This window comes from Anas platyrhynchos, chromosome 4 (assembly GCF_047663525.1).
Source record: "Anas platyrhynchos isolate ZD024472 breed Pekin duck chromosome 4, IASCAAS_PekinDuck_T2T, whole genome shotgun sequence".
Classification (NCBI taxonomy): domain Eukaryota; kingdom Metazoa; phylum Chordata; class Aves; order Anseriformes; family Anatidae; genus Anas; species Anas platyrhynchos.
This window is the reverse complement of record NC_092590.1, coordinates 28175048-28197065: the sequence shown is the minus strand read 5'-3', so window position 1 is coordinate 28197065 and position 22018 is coordinate 28175048. Positions and strand designations below refer to the sequence as shown.

Sequence of the window (22018 nt, the reverse complement as noted above, 5' to 3'; positions counted from 1 at the left end):
GGCCCTTTTGAATCTTACAGTCCACTCTGATAGAGGTATTAAACAATTGTCCATTTTGTTCTTAATACTCAGAATTCTTCAAGTCAAGCATTTATAAAATAGCTCTAGAGAGGAAAATTGTGGGCAGTTTTCTAATTATGGATTGAGTATAATGGCTGTTTCACAAGAGTACCTAACTTACAACAGTGCTGACATTTCAATTTAGAGATATGAATCCCTTGCTATCTATCAAATGTGCCCCCCTTCTTCCTTATATCCTTGAAATTTTTTTATAAGCCAGCAAGGTGGTGGTAATTTGAATTATTATGAAGCAATTTATTATATCCCAAGTATGTTTCTGATTATCCATCACTTGCAACTAAATCAATAAATGCCTTCACCTTCACTCCGTTTTGCTGGTCTTAACTTGAAAGTCTATTTTTCTATTAAGGAAAAAAATGGATTTCTATTTATCAAGCTGCATTAGGGAACATTATGGTTGTGATATATTCTGTATTATATGGTCCAAAACCCTCTCTCTTAGAAAAAGCTTTTTGGTAAATGGAGAAAATCCAACACTTGAATCTGAAACTCTTGTATACAAGTTGAAGGACCAAGCTGATATCTTCCTTTTTTGGAAGACCTTTCTGTTTTCTAGATGTTATGAGAAACATTCAGTGCTGTTTTTGAAATCTGGTCAGAGTATGGGATCATTCCAAACCACATAACCATGTGCAAATGTTGGAGGAAGGAGATGGGGAAGGAACCTTGCACCTTCTGCAATAAATACTGTCCATTTTTCAAAAGGGATTTGCTGATTTTCAAAATTATGTTCAGCTTTTTCTAGAAGAAACAGTTGGAAAAAGTTTTTCTCTATACTTAACCCCCCCCCCCAAAAAAAAAAAAAAAAAACAAGGTAAGCAATGGCACCATCTCAGTCAAAACCACTGTGAACAAAACTGGAAATGTTACCCACTTTGAGAGAGATTAAGAGGAGAACAGAAGGTTGCATTTGAACAAAATACATAATAACAAATGTTTACAGAAATGAGTGATGATAATATTGATTAGACCCAGCCAGAATTCTGAGCATTTGGAGACTTCCCACAGCTTTCATCTGTTTAAACAATTTTCTGGGGTTGGCTGAGCCCCTAGAAGTTACTTGTTTAGAAATGCACCACTTTATCCACAGCTCCTCCTGGGTACCTGTTGGGTTTGTGGTTTTTTTCAGTGTCTTCTGAAGTATTTGTTTAAGGATGCAGTCACCTTGCGGAACCTCTCACACAGCAAGATACCCCACGTGTTGCCTCCAGGTTGAGACATTGAAGAAAAAAATATTTTCTTAAAGCTTCTTCAAAGAAAACACGGTTTAACTTTCTAGGCAATAAGTACTTTCATTCCTGTGAGTAAATGCAACTTGACATCTACTAAGACATCAAGTAGAGGAGTTGTTTCAGGAAAAGAAGGAAAAATTGAAAGCAATTGGGTCCTTAGCAGAGTCTCTACTGGCAAGATTAGACAAGAAACTAGATTTTATTTTGGCAAAACAAGGCTCAGTAACTGAGCCTTGCTTACCTGGGACAGTTATTTTCTGTGTTGCTGCAGCAGAATGATAACTGTGCCACACGGCTTCATGCTCTCCTTGCTCTTTGGCCTCTCCAGGGGACTTGGCTTTCTGAACAGCTAAATTACAATAAAATATTTAAAGCAGCTAAATTTAGCAAGCAAGTCAACTGATACACAAATTTTCTTTTTTTTTTGATTTTTGATTGAGTCTCATCTATGGTATAGCAACCTGTATTGTGCATTCAAGGATAAACACACTGAAATGCCAAACAGGTGGTTTGGTATTTCACAGATCTTTGAGATTTGAGTCACTGCACTCCCTGTTCAGGAATGAATTAATGTGGATGATGCTCAGCAAAAGTTTGCAGTTGAAATACCATGCTCGTGACAAAACGTAACCTGCAGTACGTAGACATTTGTCTGTTATGCAGAGAAAGGAAGGAAGTTTACAGACATTGAAAAAGTACAGTTTTTGGCAGACTCAGAGGTGAAGCACAGTCTGTCAGTCAGCTGGTGGTTGATTAGACCTGTCTTAAGTACTTAACCTAAAATGACTTACCTTGTACAAAGCACAGTGTTTGCTCTTCTTGCTTTGCGTCATGTTCCATTAGGGAGAGTGGAGCAGGCTCAGTGGAACCGAGCCTTCTTGGAGCAGAGGGGTGTTTAAGATGCAAGGTAGGGCAGGCAAGGAAAGAGTGTGGTGAGCTTCACGGCACAGCAGGGAGAGCTGAGAAGAGCAAGAAGCAGATCTACAGCTGATGGAAAGAAACATCCTGGGGACCAGAGAAACTGCACTTTACTGCAACAGAAAAAGGACACCTGATTAACAGGGACATAGTCTAGAAGCAAAAATTGTGAAGACAGTGGGTAGGGAGATGCTTGCTTTTATTTATGTTCATTTCTGCTTCATCACTTTTTCCTTTAATGAAAAAGTTAATTATTCTAGTTGTGATAAACTTGTAATAAATTCTTGCTTTTCTGAGATTAAAAGCCTTTTTGTCATCCTTGGGGAACAGTCTATAAGGAGAGTATATAGGAAGCTCTAGATCATACTTCTGCTTTATCTGGGGTTCTTTGACAACAGAAGCAGCTACAAATACTTTTTTTTTTTTTTTTTTTTTTTATCTCACAAGCTACTAGTGGCAACATCACACCATTCTGCAATATGGGAGACATGGGAGACTACAATATAACACGATCTTAGGCAATATAGCAGCCTCATTTATGATTCAGTTTATGAATATCTGTGCTACTTGAGTAATGACAAGAGGCTACAAATTTAAGCAGAGACTACCATAATATCTGTTTATTCAGGTCTGAGTCTTTCTAATCTGAATCTTTCTTTTAGATCTTTTTAATGACTATCTAAGATTATGGGGTGCTCTCGGGAGCTACAAGGAGATAAACATTGCTTGTTGTCTCCACAGTTTTCTTGGAAATGTGTTAAGTGAACTTCATTGGGTGAAGTGGATCCCTGACAAGGCTTCTTCAATGCAGCATGATTATTTGTCAGCCAATGGGGCAAGGGACAGTGTGGAACAATAGATAAACTCTGACCATACCAGAAATGGAAAGACAGCCAGATGGGTAAAAGCCTGTGAGAGCTGAACCTCAAGCAAAAAGAAAGGCAAGTAGGAGAATTTAACTTGGCTCAGTATCTCTAAACAATGGGTAATAGTAAAAATGAAGACAATAAAAGTTTACTATTTTTGACAGTAATTTGTTCTGAAGTACTCTGTCTATTTTTACTTGCTTTTGGTCAGACAGAGGAGTCTAATTGTGAAAGTGGCTGTCACACAAGAATTCGAGAAGTGTTGCAGTTCTCCCAGACTGGTGCACGTGATGTGGCTGGGCCACATCCTCACTGTCCTATTTGTACTCTGAAAACCCATCAAAGGTGGGAAGGAGGGAGAGGGAGCAAAAGAAGTTTGCAAGCTTTGTGTGAACAGTGGCAACCCTGAAAAGTGACCAGGTCTGGTGCAAAGGACTCAATCCCAAGTCTCCTGGCAGTCTCTGCATTTTATGAAGTTGACTTAACTTTGCTAAGTAAAGGAAGTTGCTCAATCCAGACCAGATATGTACAAGTGTAACCCTTGTGTTTATAGAAAATCCAAACTACTCCAGGAGGAGGAACATAGAGTGCTGCAGCAGGGGACACAGAGGCAGAGGGACATGGTAAGGAGGAATGCAGGAGCAAGGGCAGGGGTAGGGCAGTACAAGCCAAAACAGAGCTCAGCTTTTGTGGCAGGATGGTGTTGCTCTGCTGGAGCTGAGGTGGTAAGTGCACAGCAAGGGTGAAGATGATGGCATCAGGAGAACCATTTAAATCCACACGGATATCTTACTGATTCATTTAATTATAGATGTGTATCTCTAAAAAGGTACTCTTAGGTAAATGGGTAAAACTCAGGATTTACCCTCTGTTAGCCAAATACATGGGACATCAAGTTATTTCAACTGAAAATGAGTATTCTTGCGTTGCTAGGAATTAATATCAGTCACTATATTTGCAAGTATGCCACAAAAAAGGGAAGGACAAGAGATAATCTCTATTTGTGTTGAGGACTTCTATATCTTAGTAAAACTTGATGTGCAATGACCTTGTGAAATGTTGTCTGCAAAGCAGGGCAGTATGCAAGCAATAGCCTGTAGTCACTGTCCTAGAGGAATGCTTCTGCTGTGACAAAGTAGATGGTATCTTCAGAAAAATCTGATAAGACAGGAAGAGCCAGTTGATGGTTTGCCCAGGGAGCTCTTACAGCAACTGCAACCTTAAAAAAAAAAAAAAAAAAAAAAAAGTTGAGAAGCTGAGCCTTGTCTCTCCTAGCAGTTCAAACAAGATGACCTCAGCTGTTAGTGAATGTTGTTAGTTTTTAGACTCATTACGAGGTAACATGAACTTGGTTTTGCTATTTCCTTGTAATCAATGACACAGAGACTCAGATTAATGTGGATCGCTCAGAACATGAACGCTAAATTCAGTCAAACTCATTTGTAGTAGTAGAACATCAAGCACTTACCAAGTTCACATTTTGACAAACTGTTTCTCTCCTTTTTTATGTAAGCTATGTTTTTTCTTATGGATATGTCACTTGCTCTCAAAGCAAAGGGTGTGCATAAGCAATGCTCTTGAAGTCAGGAAAGTCAACAGTAAAATGGAAGGAAATTGTTAATCTTACTCCCCTAAGTCGTTCTGCCTCAATTAGGGTATTAGTACCTTTTTTTTTTTTTTTTTTTCATCCTAGTGGACTGAGTAGATATTAATGACTGTGGTCCACTGGTATCTAGTGAAAACTAATAGTTACTTCTGTCTGAATACCAATCAGAAGTGTAAATACTAATGATTCTCCTGTACTGCCTTATCAGATAGAGCATAAGGAGTGAGTGTAGAAAGGAATTTTCCTCAATGCTGCTAGCTAACAATGTTGTAGGTATCTGGCAAAACAGTTCCCTCTTGGGGAGCACCTTGGGAACTGAGAGAAAGGGGGCAAGAAAAGCAAGCTGACTAAAAGATGCTGTGGGGTACTGTGTAATGCATCAGGTAGCAATCAGCTTGACCATTACTATAAAATCTAAGAGGTAGGTGAAGGGGGAAGTTGTCCTCCATATAAAATAATAATAACTGCATTTTATTTTACGTTTTTAAATGTAGTAGAAGTACAATACATGTAGTATAAAACTTTTGCTGAACATGCATTTCTCCAAAGCTGCTTTTGGCTCTTGCACCTCAGTTGCACTTCCAAGTTGTGTGTTTTTAATGAATAGAATACTTATGTAAGTGTATGTGTATATATATAATCATATTTATATATGTAATATATATAAAGCGACGCTTGCTTCAAAGTTCTGTTTAATTTTTCTGAGTTTTCTTTGTGGCTTCTGACCAAGTCTTGTGTGGAACACTCTGAAAAGTAGACTGATGTGGTCATCTTCTGGTAGGGTTACTTGCTGTTTGGAGATGTACAGTAACACATTTGTGGTACTGTAGTCAAGTCAGTTCTGTCTGCCAAAACTTATTCCAGGTTGGTATTAATGCAGCTTTAATGCTAGTAGGTTAGATTTAGGTCTTGTTGAAATACTTTATGTTTCTCGTAGATTATTTAACAAGGCAAAAATCCAGATAGATGGCATTGGACTTTGATGTTGTCAAGATATCTCAAAATTGAGGGTAACTGTAGACATGAGAGCATAACTTATAGACATGTTTTCCTGGAAGTGTTGGTGATGAATACCTTTAACATGTTTTTCACTTGAGTTGCGCAAAGCACGCAATTACAGTGATTTAGCAATCTGTTATTTTTATAAGCATGTATTTTTAAACCTTAGACATTTTCTATAATTTAGTGTAAAATTATATTTTTCTCTGTTTCTGCAGTTCTCATGAATGTTCTGTTCTAAGGTTATACAGGCCCTAGAAGTTACTGTAAGAGCTACTGTGCACTCCGTCACCTTTGGAGTGGCTCAGGATGACACCAAGAGGAGAAGCCAAAGCAAAAGAGCGAGCCATTTTTGCTCAGACACTGTGATAGCAAAAGCCCTTTTCAAGCCAGGTGGCTTGAATGCCGCTGCTCATATTCAACAGAAGAATTCTTGTGGTCCAAATTCTGCCCTAATTTGAGTACATTGTGATGAAATTGCTTGGTGGAAGCTTTTGCAAAATTTGACAGGTGGGCAGTGCTGCATATGGGGTTTAAAATAGACCTTTTTATGCTGGAACACATAAATTAATGATTACAAATGAATTTATAATTTTTTTTTTCTGAAGTAATGGCAGTTGTGCCATAACTCCTCCTCCTTGTTCGCAAAGTTGTGTTTTTCAATTTCTTTGTGTTTTTGGTTTTGGTTTCCCTTCAGCAGATGATCCTGCAGTAGCTACATCTTAATTGCTAGGATAGAGGTTACCATGAAGGGTGTAATTGGAAGCAGTACCATCTCCTAGGGTTTCTTTGACAGCCAGCCAAATGTGTTGTGGGAATTATGGCTTTTTTATTTATTTTGAAGTTAGTGAGTATCTGCTGTGAGATCTATCCACAAATATGTTGTTGGATAAGATGGTTCTCCACTTTGTCTGCGTTTGGTTCTGTGCAATGAAAAGTCTTCACATTTTTTATCAGAATTATTTTTTTCCTATAATGTGACACAAAAATAGCTGTAAAACAAAGAACTATATTTTGACACTATTTTTTTCCATCTATGTTCTGCGCTTACTCTACCTGGTGAGTAAAATCTACACATAACAATTAGAAGCAAACCAATACATACAATGTGTTTTCCCCACACATGTTGTTAGCATATAGACCAGAATCATGCTAGAAGCATGGCTGAGAACAGACAGTATTTTAGTCTCTCCTCGGCATGAGTCTAGTCAATAAGGAAATCTTTGTTGTTCCCTATTATTGTATTTCTCTTTTCTTCTTTCTCTCTGTTTTTTTGTTTGTTTGTTGTTGTTTTTTCCTAATTTTCTCCCCTTTTTTTCTATTTTTCCCCCTTTCTCTCTTCCTTTTTCCTCTTTTTGTCTTTTTTTCTTCATTCTCTTTTGTCTTTTATCTTTTGTCTTCATCTCTTTCTTTTTCTATTTCTTTTTTTCCCTTTTTCTTGTTTCCTTCTTCTGTAACTGAACAAATTAAAAACAACCCCTCCTATTTCCTCAACTAATTAAATGGTAGGCTCAGGTGTCTTGTATCAGAACCCCTTTCAAGTGGCCTTTTTTTTTTTTTTTTTTTTTTTTTTTCTCCAATATGCCGGGAGTGTGACTGCATTAAGATGAGGCAAACAAAGCAAAATACTTTAAATATGTTGAAATCCTTGCTGAAGTACTAAACTTAAACTGAGAGTTGTGCAGTCTCTGTCACAGTACCTGTGACATTCTCTATTCAGAATACTTCATTTTTTTCCCCTTTGTTTACTTTTAAATCTTGTCACCTGCATGAAGAATTTCAGTCAAGGAAGCTGTGAGAGCTGTTGATTTATCATCAGTTAAAAGTCCTTGTACTCTTCCTTGTGTTTGCATTTCATGGTAAGTGCCAGTGGTGTAGATGTAGCCAGGAATTAAGAAAGGCAAAAGTTAGACTGGAGAAAAATGCAAGTACATAGGGATTGACCTTCTGGATTACTAAAATATTAAACCTAATGAGGTTTTGTAGTTTTTCATCAAGAACACCTGAATATCTTTAATCAGCTGGGTATGACTACATATATTCTGAGAGTGTAGAGTTTTTAATTTCCTTTTGTAGCCTTGGGTAATAAGTATACTACTGAATTGTACTTAATTATGCTTCTCTTCATTTATGAGGCATCACTGATTTTTGTCTAGATGAGCAAGTTGCTTTTATAGACATTCTTTTCAATTAGCAAACTTTTTTTGGGGTATGATAATTTTCCATTTCGTAGATTAAACAAATCCACTGTTTTTTTTTGTTTGTTTGTTTGTTTTTTGTTGTTGTTGGTGGTGTTTTGTTTGTTTGTTTGTTTTTGTCTTTTTTGTTTGTTTGTTTGTTTGTTTTTTTAAACACTGGTTTGTACTTCAGACATTATTTCATAGAATTTTAGGGAGTTGCCAGTCTTGAACTGGATTACTTAAGGAAAGCAGATTATGCAACTTTGACATTTTCAGTTTTATTGCCAGCCAGAGTTCCAGCCCTTCTGTCAGTTGACTAATCTTGCAGCCTTCTAAAGGCCTCTCCCATTTTTTATTCTTTTCCTTTGTATAATTTAGAAATATGATTCTGAGAGGATACAGTTACTTTCCTCATCAGTTCAGTTTCATTCCTCTCGTTTGCAAAAAGGAAGAACCTAACTTGCCAGAAAAAAAAAAAAAAAAAAATCTCCTTTTTACACAAGTCAGGAATTGACTATGTTTATATCATCTCAATATTTCCAATACACTCATAGCAGTGACTCATACATAATCCTTTTAAGGGGTGAAAACAACATCTAAAAAATGAAGAAGGCTTCACTTGAGCTGGAGCTACAAAAGCTGGCAGTTAATCTCTAGATTTAGCCTATAGGGGGAAAAAAAAAAAAAAAAAAGGTTTATTTCCTGGGGGGAAGAAATCTATATTATTATATATAAACAGCTTGCTACGTGCACTTTGTAAAGATGTCATGAGATCTTGTTGCTCTTCTTTGGTGGTCTTTAGATGTGAGATGACTCAGATTTTTGCTTCTCTTCCCTAATTTCTGGAAAAAAACAGGAACGTTCAGGTGTGTGTTGTGCTCACTTTTTTCTGAGACTTCCCTTCAGCTTGTTGTAATGGATTTGTTTTTTTCCAAAGTTTTTTTCAAATAATTTTAAGACTTTTTTCTTTCCAATTTTTGAAAGATTGTGATTTTTTTTTTCATATGCATGCCTTCCAACTTGTCTGTCATTGTTGTATGAATCTTTTAGAAGTTTGATTCTTCTTTTGCTGCACTGAACTTTTAATCACTAATTAAAAACTATTTCAGTCAGTTCTGGATAAGTCATTTAATCATTTAAAAAAATACAAGGGAAGTCATCACTTATAAAAGAGAAGTTCTAGAAGTTCCTAACTAAGGGTTTATACATGAATAATGGCCAAAATAGTTCTTTGATTGTGGCTTGACTTTGCTTTTTCTTCCAGATGGTATTTAGAAATCCTTTGTCTCTGTTATCTGTGGATAAATGAGTAATCTCCTGGCCCTGTGGACTGCACTTAAGCAATTCTTTTTTTTTTTTTTTTTTTTTTTTTTTTTTTTTTTTTTTGTCCCATAAAATGCTGTTAATTTTCTTCACAGCAGCCTGTAAGGTTTGCTAGCAACACGGCATTGATAACACCAGTGGTATAGTTATGGTCAAGCAGTGCTTGCACAGCCTGAAGGCCTTCCCCATTTTTCACTTTGTCCACCAGGGAGGTGGCTAGGATTGAGCAAGGGACTGGGAGGAGGCACTGCCAGGCAAGTGACCCAAACTGATAAAGAGATATTCCATACACATATAATGTCATGCTCAGAAAGGAGAAGAGTGGCTTTACAGAGATTAGCCATGTTTTGCTCAGGAACTGCCTGGGCATCAGTCTGCTCGTGGGAGGTTGTGAGTGATTGCCTTTGCGTCACTTGTTTTGTTTTCTCTTTATCTTCCACTTCTTCACTTTCAAACTATTTTTATCTCAACATGTGAGTTTTCTCACTTCTGTTCTTTTTCTCTTCCTTCCACCCCACTAGGCATAGGGAGGGAGTAGTGAGTGAGCGGCAGCGTGGTGCTTAGCTGCCTCCTGGGGCCGACCCACAATGAGCGCCTGCTGTCGTATTGTCATAGGTGTGTAGAAATTGGAGGGGAGAGGTGAGCAAGTGTTTGTGTGTGTGTGTATAATCTGCTCATTCTATGCAGTATTTTCCAGCCCTAGAAAAATGAAATATATTTAGTGTCTTGAAAGGAGCAGAAAATAAGTGCATTATAATGCAAATTATGTGTAACAGTTATAATGAGGCTAAGTGTAATGTGAGGTAAGCCATAGTTCTGATGGCAGCAAAATAAACAAATTACTTTTAAAAGTGTTTTGCTTCAGTCAGAGAATGGGTGAAGTCGAAGCTTGTAATGTTTTACAGGTGGTGGAAATGGAGTGAACAGATATTTAATTTGGTACAGACCAAGGGTATAAGAAATGCCTGGTGGACTGAGACTAGTGATCCATCTAGACCAGGGTTCTATCTGAGAGTGGCAGCAGGACGTGCAGGCAAGCCTGGCTTCTGGCTCTGCTTCCTTCTCTTTGGACTCTTCCAGCATCCACACAGGTTGAATTAGAGTTGTTAGAAGCTACCTTCCTGCCTCCTCCTTTTACTGTCCGCTCATAAACCAGTCATCCAGCACTTTGCCTCCTCATCCCTTGTTCGCTGTTTGTACTGTCTCTGTCCACAGCCTCCCATGTCGCATATCCCAGGAGATCACTGCCTGTGCAAAAAACCTTTTTGGCTTTGTTGTTGTTCTTTTACAAAAATTATCCCATGATTTTTTTTTTTTAAATGCCTCTAGATCTTGGATTTAGGATAAACATTGGTTTATCAACATATACATCACCCTCATGATTTTCTTAACCTCAGTCATATAGCCCTCAGCCATCACATCACCAAACTGTAATCCCAGTCCTTGTGGTCATACATCCCAAGGCACCTATCCACCTCCTCCTTCATTCCAGTTGCTCTGCTCTATACTTCCTCTGACTTTGACGTGTGCTTTGGAGATGTGAAGACCAGAACTAAATATTACCAAAGACAGGAATGTAACAAAATGTTATGTAGTCAAAATTACAGTTTCTTTAAGAATCCTTCCTGATGATGCCCACTATTTTATTGGCTTCTTAGCTGTCTCTGCACTTGGAGCAGAAATTAGGCACAAATTTGTGAGAGGTCAGCAGCGTTCTAGCAGTTGAGTGGTGGAACCTTCATGTTGATTTCTAGGGTAAGTGTGAGGTGATGTTCTTTTGAAGAGTCCTCTCAACACTTTAGTTAGATACATGGTAGCTTTTTACCTCCTCGCTAAACGTGCCTTTTTGTGTGCTCTTATCCTTCCCTTTCCCAGGTTGGCTTTTCAGGGATCCTCAGAAAGTGATGGAAGAGCAGAATAATGTAACACTTCTGCATTTTGTACATCTTCCCTGATCAAATTAGAACAGAGAAGCAGAATGTTATTTTGAATTGGAGCCCGTCTGACTCCCATTGTTACTGTGTTACTCTAGGCATATTTTATCGTGGATTTTTCTTACTTTCTGAAGCTCATTATGCAGCATGGTATGTGAGGAAAACACTGTGATGTAGTCAGCAATGTGCTCTTGCTGCAGTAAAGGTAAACTGCATAATGACTAGCAAGAGCTTAGCCATCAAGTTATGTTAAGGGAAGTGTTTTGTTTCTTGATAACACACAATTAACAAGACTGCATCTGGAGCATTGTGTCTGGTTTCTCCTCCTGCAGTGCCCAGTGTAAGAGAGAAATTCAGAAATGGAAGGGGACTGGCAAAGACCTGCTGAGAAGGCCAGGAGGCTGCAGCACACGGACAGGGCAGAGGAGTTGGGGTTGTTTTGCCTGGAGAAGTCTAATGGAGAACTTAATTACAGCCTTTCACCCTCAAAAGTGAGGTTACAGAGAAAATGGAAATAAAGTCCTCTCAGGGGTCAACACTGAAAGGACAGGAGGCAATCATTCCAAGAAACAACAAGAAATTTCTAATTGGGTATGAGAAGAAATAGATATCTTCACTGAGGCACTGGTAAAGCACTGAAAGAGGCTGTCCAGAGATACTGGGTGTTTTCAGAGTATGACTGGACAGGTCTCTCAGTAGCCTGATCTTTGGACTTATACCTTCCTCTAACAGGTTTGAATAAGTGACATCCTTCTGATTTTTATTATTATTATTTTATTTTGATCCTGTATTTGTGAACAGATAGTGAGATGTTGCTAAAATGCATGTGTTTTTAGGTGACGCTGAATTCCACAGAGAGCATCTATCACATTTACAAATAGATAATTTTACCAGGAAATCTGAACTTTCAGCAATGTTTCCCCATTGTCCCATTGGATGGAAGTACTAGGGAAAGCAGTGACTATTTTTTTAGAGCGTGTTCATGGGTGGGGCTGTTGTACTCCAGAGACTTCACAAACAGCCACTCAGAGCCTTTCTGCCAAGTTTCTTTCAAAATCACCCTTGTCCTACCCCCATGGACCTTGCTGATCACTGAAAATGCCAAGAGGGTTTTGAAATCTCAGTGTGAATTTTGTGTTTCTCTGGGAGGAAGCTGTAAAACTGCTGAACAATTTTTGGGGTGTGAACATTAGGCCCTTTCCAGGACCACTTGCTCAGGTAAGTGTGGACACTGTCCAGTGATGCTCTCCAGCAACTGCTAGCTTTAATGACAAGTGTTCATTCAGGCCCTGAATGAACAGAGATTTCTCCATTCTTGCTTATAACATACATTTACTATCAATTTGCAGTGCCCAAGGTACTGGATTTTTTTGGGGGTGTGGGGGGGGGAGAGAAAAAGGATAAATAAAAGTGATACATTTATTTGATCTCCTGCTGTTTCTCTGTGTATATATAGGATGACAAAGAAGCCAACAGACCCATACCAAACAAAGGAGAACGTGGACTAGGAAATGAGAAGTTCAAACCTGTGGTACCTTGGCCTCATGTTGAAGGCGTGGAAGTGGACTTGGAATCCATTCGAAGGAAAAATAAGGCCAAAAATGAACTAAATCAGCATGGTGGTGGTGATAACAATCAGCAAAATGTCATCCAGAGGCAGTATCTCACATTTAAGCCTCAGACATTTGTATACCGAGATCCTGTTTTACGACCTGGAGTCCTTGGTAATTTTGAACCCAAAGAGCCCGAGCCTCACGGAGTTGTTGGTGGCCCTGGAGAGGAAGCGAAGCCATATGTTTTAGGACCAGATTACAAAGAATCCATTCAAGCCAGCATTAAAGAATTTGGGTTTAATATGGTGGCAAGTGATATGATTTCACTAGATCGGAGCGTTAATGACTTGCGTCAAGAAGAGTAAGCAAACTTTTTGTTTTCTTTTAGTTCTGTTTTTATGAGGTTTAATTATTTTCTTTCCATGGATCTTAATTGATGCTTAAAATAATATTATTAATTAGGCCAAGTACTTGAGACTTCTTGTCCTGACAGGCAAATGTGCTGTACTGTACCAAATGTTTCCATATGTTATTCTTAATGCTGTTCCAATTATTCCTTTCACGAACACTTAATCTATATTGATTTGTCTCTGAAGTCATCCAGTCTAATTGCATATATTTAGATGTTCCATGTCCAGTCAGTCTTCCTTGTTGTGTGTTCTCTTTATAGTCCATAACTTCTTAAGATTTGCTTTTAAGAATGCTTTTTTTAATTATTATTTCATACGTAAGTTCCTATAGTATGTTTTATTTAGTTATGATTTCATGCCAATGCTTAAAAAAAAAAAAAAAAAAAAAGAGAGAGAACATGAAGTAATATTGTTCCCTTTAAATAACTCTGCTTAGTTACCTGCATTAGCAAGAGTATAGATCTGCCATACTGGAGTTTGGATTTTGGAGCTGACAGCAGATTAATCTTCTACCTACGCTTCTTACTGCATTTATCATAAAGAAGGAACTAATCTTAGGGGAAAAAAAATAATAATAACTTGCCTGGGATTAGCTTTTTTACGTTGGACAGGAGGGTGTGTGAATTTAGGTACAAAATGATGTATTGCCTGTTTTCTCTCTCCTCTCCTCCCCAGCAGAGAGGGGGTGCTCTGCCAGTCCTGGGGTTTGGTGCCCACCTCGACACTGCACGCTTCCAGCTGTGGCAGCTGATCTGTTTGGTTGGTCACTGGTTGCTCACTGGGACTGTACTGTGGCCTTTCATAAAAACAGTGTTTTTCCATGCTGTGAGGTGGGAGACAGCCGGCCAGCTGTGAGCCTGACTCATGCTTGTGCAAGCACTGCTGCGTGAATTTACTGCCTGCTGTGCATTTGTTAAAATGACTGAAGTGCACAGATTACAGCGCCTCTCTTTCTTCATGCCATGTTCCCTGGGTGACTTACTAAAGGTTTCCACCTGCCTGAAGCTGGAGGAGAAAAACGAGTCTGTCAGCTGCTAGTGGCAGGGAAAGGTTCGCTATCTTGAGGTTCACTTTAATTTTATTTCTTCACTGCAGTCAGCAGTTGGGCCTCTGTGCTGAAGAGATTTTTTGAAGGGGAGGAAATGCTCCAGGTAACCTGTTTGGGCTAGCATTTCCTTCCAGGTGGCCGTTCCCTAAGCATTGCTGCTTTTGTTGTGGTGTTGGCAGCCACTGAGGCCCTTTTTGTAAGAGGCAACAGGACTACAGACACTTGGAAAGAAAAATGGTTTCCCCACCAGGTGTGGTGGTGAACTGAGCAGAGTGAAGCTGTTCGGAGTCAAGAGTTTGTGTTAGCAGGGTTCATTTTGGCCCTGCCTTCCTCAGGAGAGTGGGAAGACAGAGGGTGGGAGCGTGCTCCTTTCTTTGTTCTCTGCTCTGCCCGCACAGCTGAGCAGAAATGGCAGCATGTCCTATGACATGTCCTATGAAGGTGGGACCAGGCTGCCTCAGCTTAGGCTACTGACCCTATCTTTGGCAGCCGAGCTCCATGACTTCATTCTGCCCATTTTTCCCCAAGGTGGAAAGCATCAGAGAGACTACATATCTGCCAAGTAGTTCCCCACCTGTAATCTCAGAGTTTATCTTTACTAGTACTCTAAAGACAGAAATTCCCTAAGAAGACTTAAATGCTTTGAGGAATAGAAGAGACAGCCACGATTAGATCAGAAATTTAAAAGAGTTTCCTCCAAGTTCACTTGCAGATAAGTCTTCCATGGAGGTCAAAGCCAGCAGATCAAATCAAAGTTAGGTTTTACTGTTTAATATCCTATGCAAGCATACAAAACAGCACAAAAATGTTAACAAAACACATCTTTCAGGCAACTTGATATAAATTATTTTGTATAATGAATACCCAGGACGCTTGCAATTATTCTGAATAGTTTAAATGTTTATTGTTTCAATGTGTTTCCTGGGAAAGGCAGAAGAGAGGGAAAGCAATGTAGGATTGGCAGGGGCTGTTTTCAGATATTGTATTTTTTTTCCTGCTCATCCCCCTGCTACTGGGAAGAAATGTAGCAAAAAGGTAGCAGATGGCCTGTTGGATGAATTATTTTCCCATTTATTTTCCTTCCCCTTTTCATCCTACTGATCTCTTTAGGAGGTCATTTTAGTTGGTAAGGCTGGTCAACATTCAGCATAATCCTACTGAAGAACAGTATAATCATCCTTTTTTTTGGTTGCCAGCATTGCTAATTGAGGAAGATATTTCAGGCAAAGACAGAGTTTGTTCAGAGGTGTTCAAATCCAGGTAGGCCTCACCTCTGCCTTTTCCTTGAGGCATAAAAATTCTTCAGTGTTACCCTCAGCACTCAGATTGGTTCAGGGAAGTACGCCAAGTGCTTCCCCAGGTGGTGTTGGCAGGAGTGAAATAGCACTGCAAGAGCTGAGTCTCTCAGCTTAAAAGCCATGAAGCCTTGAGGCTCGACTCTGCTGAAAGGGGAAGAGGGAAGAAATGCCTGTGAAGGGGGATTCAGTCCTGCTATGGTCAGATTTGTCTTTCGAGTCAGGCACATACGTGGCCAAGGTGATTTGCCAGCTGCTGTTATTGATTCAGCAGGAACTTTGCTGGGGACTGTGGGCTGTCTCGGCTGCCATAAAAAGCCTCTTGCTGCCCCCTGTAGAGAGAAATAATATTGGATGACGTGTTGATATGGTTTGTCAGGTACATCGGAAAATGTTCCTTTGGCTAGTACTGCGTATTCCTGCCTGGTGTATTGTAACCAGGCAGTTTTGAGGTTGAAGGCAAACACTTCTGTTGGCATGAAAGTCACAGGTTCGGTTAAATGAAACCAAGAATGTATGGGGTACTGAAATATCTGTGTACAAAATTTCAAATCATCTCACTTCAGCCTTTCAGCACTCTGCAGGAGGGCCAAGGGAACCATAAGCTGGGTTTAGGTGGAGCAATACTTGTTCCATTTTACTTCTGGTTGCAAAGAAATGGGGGCAGGCTTAGCAGACCCTGTCCAAAACCTCTGTACAGTTGCTGGAAGAAAACTTTTTTTAAAAAAACTTTTTTTTTTTTTTTACCAAGTTGTTGTTTGGATTTTATTTTATTTTTAATTCTAATAGGCAAATCCTTTTAAAGAGCCTTTATTCAGTTTTACCTTTTGTCCTGCTTCCTAGCAGAACTCTAGTTAAACTAATGTTAGCTTTAGGGAATACAGTAATTAATTTATTTACTCCCAGGGTATTTTTGTGATCAGGAGTGTGCACGGAGATAAAACTGAATAAAAACAAAATGATAAAGTTTCTGGATGATTTTAGATTCAAGATAAACACACCATGCTAGGGAAATAGAAAATGGATGTAGGCTGGGGATAAATTTTGTTAGGTACAAGGTGGGTCCTCTCAAAAAAAAAAAAAAATCTGAAGAGAATTTTGTTTCCAGCACCCCGTCCAGTGTTTAAAAACCACCTGTCCAGTGTTTAAAAAAATAATAATAATAATAATAACAAATCCAAATGTTCTGGGTTTGACCAAAGATCTATCTTCTCCGTGTAATAACATACGCATGAGAGAAAACATACAATAATGGAGTAACTTCCATTGCTGGTAACCAGTGGGCAAGGGCTTCTTGAGTCAAAAATTGCAACAGGATCGTGGACCTTTTTCAGTGTTCTGACTTGTCTTTTAAGTGTCCTTGAACTCCTAGTATTCAGTACATCCTGAGAGAAAGTCTTTTTCCAGCCTGAAGTAAACAGTATGTGTGCTAAAATGCTCAAAAAGCGGTCCGTATTTGGCTCCAAGGTTATGAGTGGCAAAAACAAGTTCGGAGACTGTCTCTGAGTGCTGTGTGCACTGTGTCTGTTTCTTACACTGTGTGTGCACTCACTTGCACTTGTAGTGGGTTCTCCTGCCAGTTCATTGCCTGGATAGTGTCTTTGAATTCTTCTGCAGCTTTTTATAGTCATTTCAATTGAGACTGCCAAAGTTTGTTTCTTTTTTATTGCCCAGTAATGACCTGGAAGAGGAGGTAGACAGCTTGGATCCCAGCACAGATGCTTAGGCTGCTACAGTCGCAAACTCCTTTCAGTGTTCATTCCTCCTCCTTAAGCAGTTATTAATCTAAAAGGATCTTCTGTCTTATCCCGATGTACTTTGCTGAAGAGTTTTGCTTGAAAAGAAACCAAAGATCCTCGTCACAGACTTTGGAAGTTCAGTTACTCTATTTAGCAGACTCACTTGTGTTCACATATTTTTTTGATTCCTTTAAAAGATTGTAATATGTTTCTGCAGCATGGATTTCTTCCACAAAAGCTGTGCCTATGACTTACTAATTTGGTTCTTTATTATTAGCTTCTATTCATCACTGGAGTAGGACTTAGTAGTCAGCTATTCTTTAGATCCCCAGGGCCCTTTTGTAAAAAATGGTGTCAGATTTTCCTACTTCTGTTTGCTTGAAATCAAGGCTGGTGTCAGCAGTAGTTATACACCACGATAGTTAATCAGTTTATGTTGCATTCTTCTGGAAATACTGTGTTTAACAAAAAAAAAAAAAAAAAAAAAAAAAAAAAAAAAAGCAATTAGGTTATTCAGAGGAAAAAAAAAAAAATCCAGTAAAAGCTACAGATATCATCTGTTATTTCCAAACTACAAAGTCTGTAAGCTTTAGGTGGCTGAAGATAGGAGCATGTACTGGGAAGTACCACTGTATACTTGACCTTTTTTTTCTTTTTTTTTTCCATGGATATCTGATGTTGGCCACTGTTAAAGAGTTCAGTGGAAATATTTAATTTAGTTTTCTTGCTTCTGAAGTGGTCTCTTTTCATTTTGAGTATTTATTAGACCACCAGACTTTCTGGCGGGCATCCTACTTGTGTTTGGAAAAAAAAAAAATCCAATAGCAGCTTTCATACTGAAGTAAGCAATTTCCCAAGCTTTTTTTTTTTTTTTTCCTCCATCTATCTTATTACTTACGTTCAGTTTGCCTGAATTAGTGCTCATTTCTGTTTTCATTTTGGATACCACCCAGTTTATTTAAAGAATGTCATTCTTACTGCTAGCAGCATCCCATTTTTATTCATGCTGCCTTTTGTAGTTCCTTGCTAGACTTTTATTTATTTATTATGATTAGTGGTAAATATTCTCGGCTTCTAGTATGGTGTCATTGAAAAAGCTCCATGCTACCTGAAAGCATTTTAATAAGCCTGCTCGCTTCTTTACAGCTCCCCTTTTCAAGAGGAGGTGTTAACAAGGACACTTATTTGGCATTGAACCCTCAGCACGTTGTGCCCATAACTAGAACAGGGCTCCCATACAGGTGTATTTTGTGCTAAGGACTCATATCGTGCTTTTTCACTTGTGGGTTTTCTGATGTTCTGTCCCCTGGAAACACTAATGATACCTAAAACTGTAGGCTCTGGAGCACAGTTTGTATTTATTGTGTGCCCTGAGGCAGTGGAAGTCTCTTGCCTGTGCTCTCTGTGCTGTCAAGTGCTTTGATTCCTCTGTGCACGTGCTGGTGCCTGTCTGAATCCCACTTGGACAGCTGGTACTTCCCCCTGGTGGTATTGATGGCTTCCCTTGTCTTCACACTAGAAGATCCCATTTAAGTTCTGGTAATCTGTATCTGGTTCATTTTGGAGAAGGCAATCTTCCCTGGATAAAGTTAATCTGTGACAAAAATTTAGTCTAGTCTTCCTCTTGTCTGTAAGCCCTTCTCATTGCTCTTACCATTTCACTGATCTCAACTCCACCAGAGTTTTGCCTTTTCTTCTTCCTCTCTGCATGTGCTTGAGCATTTTTTCTCTGTACTCCTTCTAGGCAGTCAGGCCCTACTTTCCCTACTCTTGCTTTTTGCATCCGAGCTCCATCAGAAGCTCCTGGGCTAGCCAGGTGGGCTTTCTGCTGTACCATTTGTATAGGAATGGGCTGTTCCTCTTGAGGAGATTGTCCTCAGAGAGCTAGGCCCTTTCAGCAAACTTGTAACACCTGAAATCATGAGCTTCTTCTGGCAGATGTTGGGAAACATTTAAACAGTGGATTCCTTATGAAAGAGAGTCAAAGGAGAGAAAACTGCCTTATGGACAAAACCACTGAGTAAAATGTGGAGCTCTGAGAAGATGCTGTATGGTGTATTGCTCATTTCAAGAGGTTTGCCTGGTTATACGATCCTGAGACAATTTTAGTTGTTCCAAAGAACCTGCATTCAGTGCTTCTAAAGAAATGTATGTCTGCAACGTGCTAGTTGCAGCAGTCTCTCATAGCAGTTTTTCTCTCAGAAACCCTGAGAAGCAATGCAGGTTTTTCTTTATTAAGTTAATTTCCACAGCAGAACAACACCCCCCATTCTCTTATATGGAGAGCTCAGCTGGGCTGATGTCAAGCTCATTGCACTTTGGGTTAAGATTTAGGTCAAGAAGCACTCTCTGGAACTATATTGCAAGTGATGATCTGTGAAACTCCCTGTTAACTAACTTAGGTTACTTTGGAGCCCTAAAGCCAGGGATGTTCTTACTGTTGATCAGACTTTATGCCAGCATAATTAACTGTGTTGTTTGTAAGAAAGGATCCCTGCTCAACATGCTTTGCTCAGACTTGATATGCTGTTGTTATCCTACCCATAGAAGACTTGCTTACAAATTATTATTACTGACCCAGAGGGTTTTAATCTTATGATTCTATTTATGCTTGATTTTTTTGACAGCCTCTTTTGACAAATGCTACAGGAATTTTACCCTGAGTAGTTTGACTGGGAGAGAAAGCATTATGACTCTTTGTGAATGTTTATGATATGAGACAAATTAATCTCTTACTGAATTTTTATTTCAGTATTATAACAGATAACTGCTGTCTGTTCACCACTGTGAGCCAGAATCTCAAGTGCATTACCCACACTCATCTGTCAGTCTGATTGTAGCAAAATAAATATTTTAAAGTGTTTTTTCCTTCCATGGATTATCCAAATTTACTTTCCTTTTTAATGACGTTATTGCTCTTACAGGGCATGCCTCCTGGGCCATAAACCCCATACTTGAATAATTGGATCTGTTGTCCTGGATCATCTTTTTACATCAAAAAGAACTGGTGATAAGTTATTGAAAAAAAATCAAAAAGTAACTCTTCCTTGCTTGAGTACCATGCTCTGGGTGTACAGAAATGTGTTTTTGGACAACTGTTTTTGCAATTCCCAACATTTTATAAAATAGTTTTTTGATGGTCATAACAAAGTGAATAAGAATTGACTTGTTTGTAAAATCATAAATGTAGTTTTCCAAGGTGTTCATACTATTATTTTTATTTTTTTTACTATTATTTTTGGTATAAGCAGAGGGGGGAATTCTTTCCAAAAATAAAGCCTTGAGTTAACATAAGAATTCTCACATAACAAGCTGTATGTTACTAAAACAAAACTGTTACTTAGTAAAGACAGTTTCCTATCCTAGTTTGATGATGATGCCTTGGACACTTTAGCTGGTCCCAGTGCTGTTAAAAATATCAAATCCTATAGCACGTTTTTAGTGCTTACTTGAGTTGAAAAAATAACAAAGTCTTTAGTTATAAACAATTACTCAAGGCACATGATAGGGCAAATGAATCTTGGCTGCTCGTTAGAAATGGATGGCCTTTTTACTCTGGGTGAATAACATGAATTTAATATCTTTTATAATGCTTAGCTGTCCAGTGAATCTTGTCATAGCTAAGCTGATTGAATAGAAAAGCTCTGGAGTAGAGCCTGCTTTCTTCAGGAATGTGATTAGTAGCTTAATTATAGCACTGTGCAAATTACATATTTGATACTGTTATATGAAATAAGCTTTCAGTAATTACTGTTGGTATCAGTGTCAGTGGAAATGGAGCATTAGGGACTTGGTCTCATTTCACATGGTACCTTGGGAACAATCTTTTCTTCAGGCGTTACATAGTCTACTGTAACTCTTCGGTGGCCAAGAAAACTAGTTTTGCAGTATGAACATAAACCTTGATGTGCCTTGCTGAGAATCAGGTGAACACTGGTGGTCAGACTAAGTGAAGAAGGACAGTATGTCTGTGGCTGTGCACCAGCTGCCTTACTCTTGGCAAAGTTCCTGGGGAAGGGGGGGGGAAATGGTGTTTAAAATGCAGTTGGGGATGTATTGTCAGAGCATCTCCTTGTGGTCAGGAAAGATGAATTTCACCTGTTGTACTTAAGCAGAAATAAGCATTTTCTGTTAACATTTTGTTAACAGGTCCCAATGGTGAAAACTAGAGTAAGGATGGATCCAGTGTTTCTTCAATGCCAGCTACTAGCATTTCAAGTTTTAGGTTTCAGCAGAGAAATAGCTCACCCTAAGAGCACAAAGAAGTTGACAGAAGCACCAGGTGTGCTGTCTGTTACTTCTGTGTGTGTATACATCTAAGTGAGAAGACTGAGCTCTGAACAGAACCTCTTATTCAAATAAATACATATGCATAGCATACATATATGGTGTACAGCATATATACCTGGTGCATATTCAAATTCTGCCTTAAGCCTTGAGTTTGGAGGAGGAAGCAGAGGAAAGGATGAGAGGTTTTGTGCAGCTGTTTATGTAACCATCCAAGTGCAGCCTTGGATCATAAACATTTTGGGGCAAATGGAGGAAGCACTCTGTCAAAGGAGTTGTACTATGAATGCAAAGCTGAAATAAATTTGAACTGCTTATGCGCTGTCTTGTTCCTGCTCATCAGAATTTCATGTTAAAGCATTTAAATAAACTGGTGTGATATAAGTTATAATTCAGCCCAACTGAGCCCAGACAGGAACATGGGGGGTTTGATATCTGATGAGCAAGACATGGCAGAAATAACGTATTTCCTTGGGACTGAGCCCCAAGCTTCTTCTCGCTGTTTAGTTAATTATATTAGGAAACACCTGTCACAGCCTGCATTCTT

At 38.9% G+C, this 22018-nt stretch overlaps 1 protein-coding gene across 3 annotated transcripts in view; it reads left to right on the top strand.

Annotated features, from left to right (window-relative positions):
- GALNT7 (polypeptide N-acetylgalactosaminyltransferase 7) overlaps positions 1-22018 on the top strand; it is a 70881-nt gene that overhangs the window by 19021 nt on the left and 29842 nt on the right. For 2 of the 3 annotated variants that reach the window (XM_038178954.2, XM_038178955.2), the window contains exon 2: positions 12596-13053. In XM_038178954.2, coding sequence (XP_038034882.1) covers positions 12596-13053 — 458 coding nt within the window. Of the gene's footprint in view, positions 1-7417; positions 7562-12595; positions 13054-22018 lie in introns of those variants that run through there. The other variant, XM_072037293.1, reaches the window with a different exon arrangement.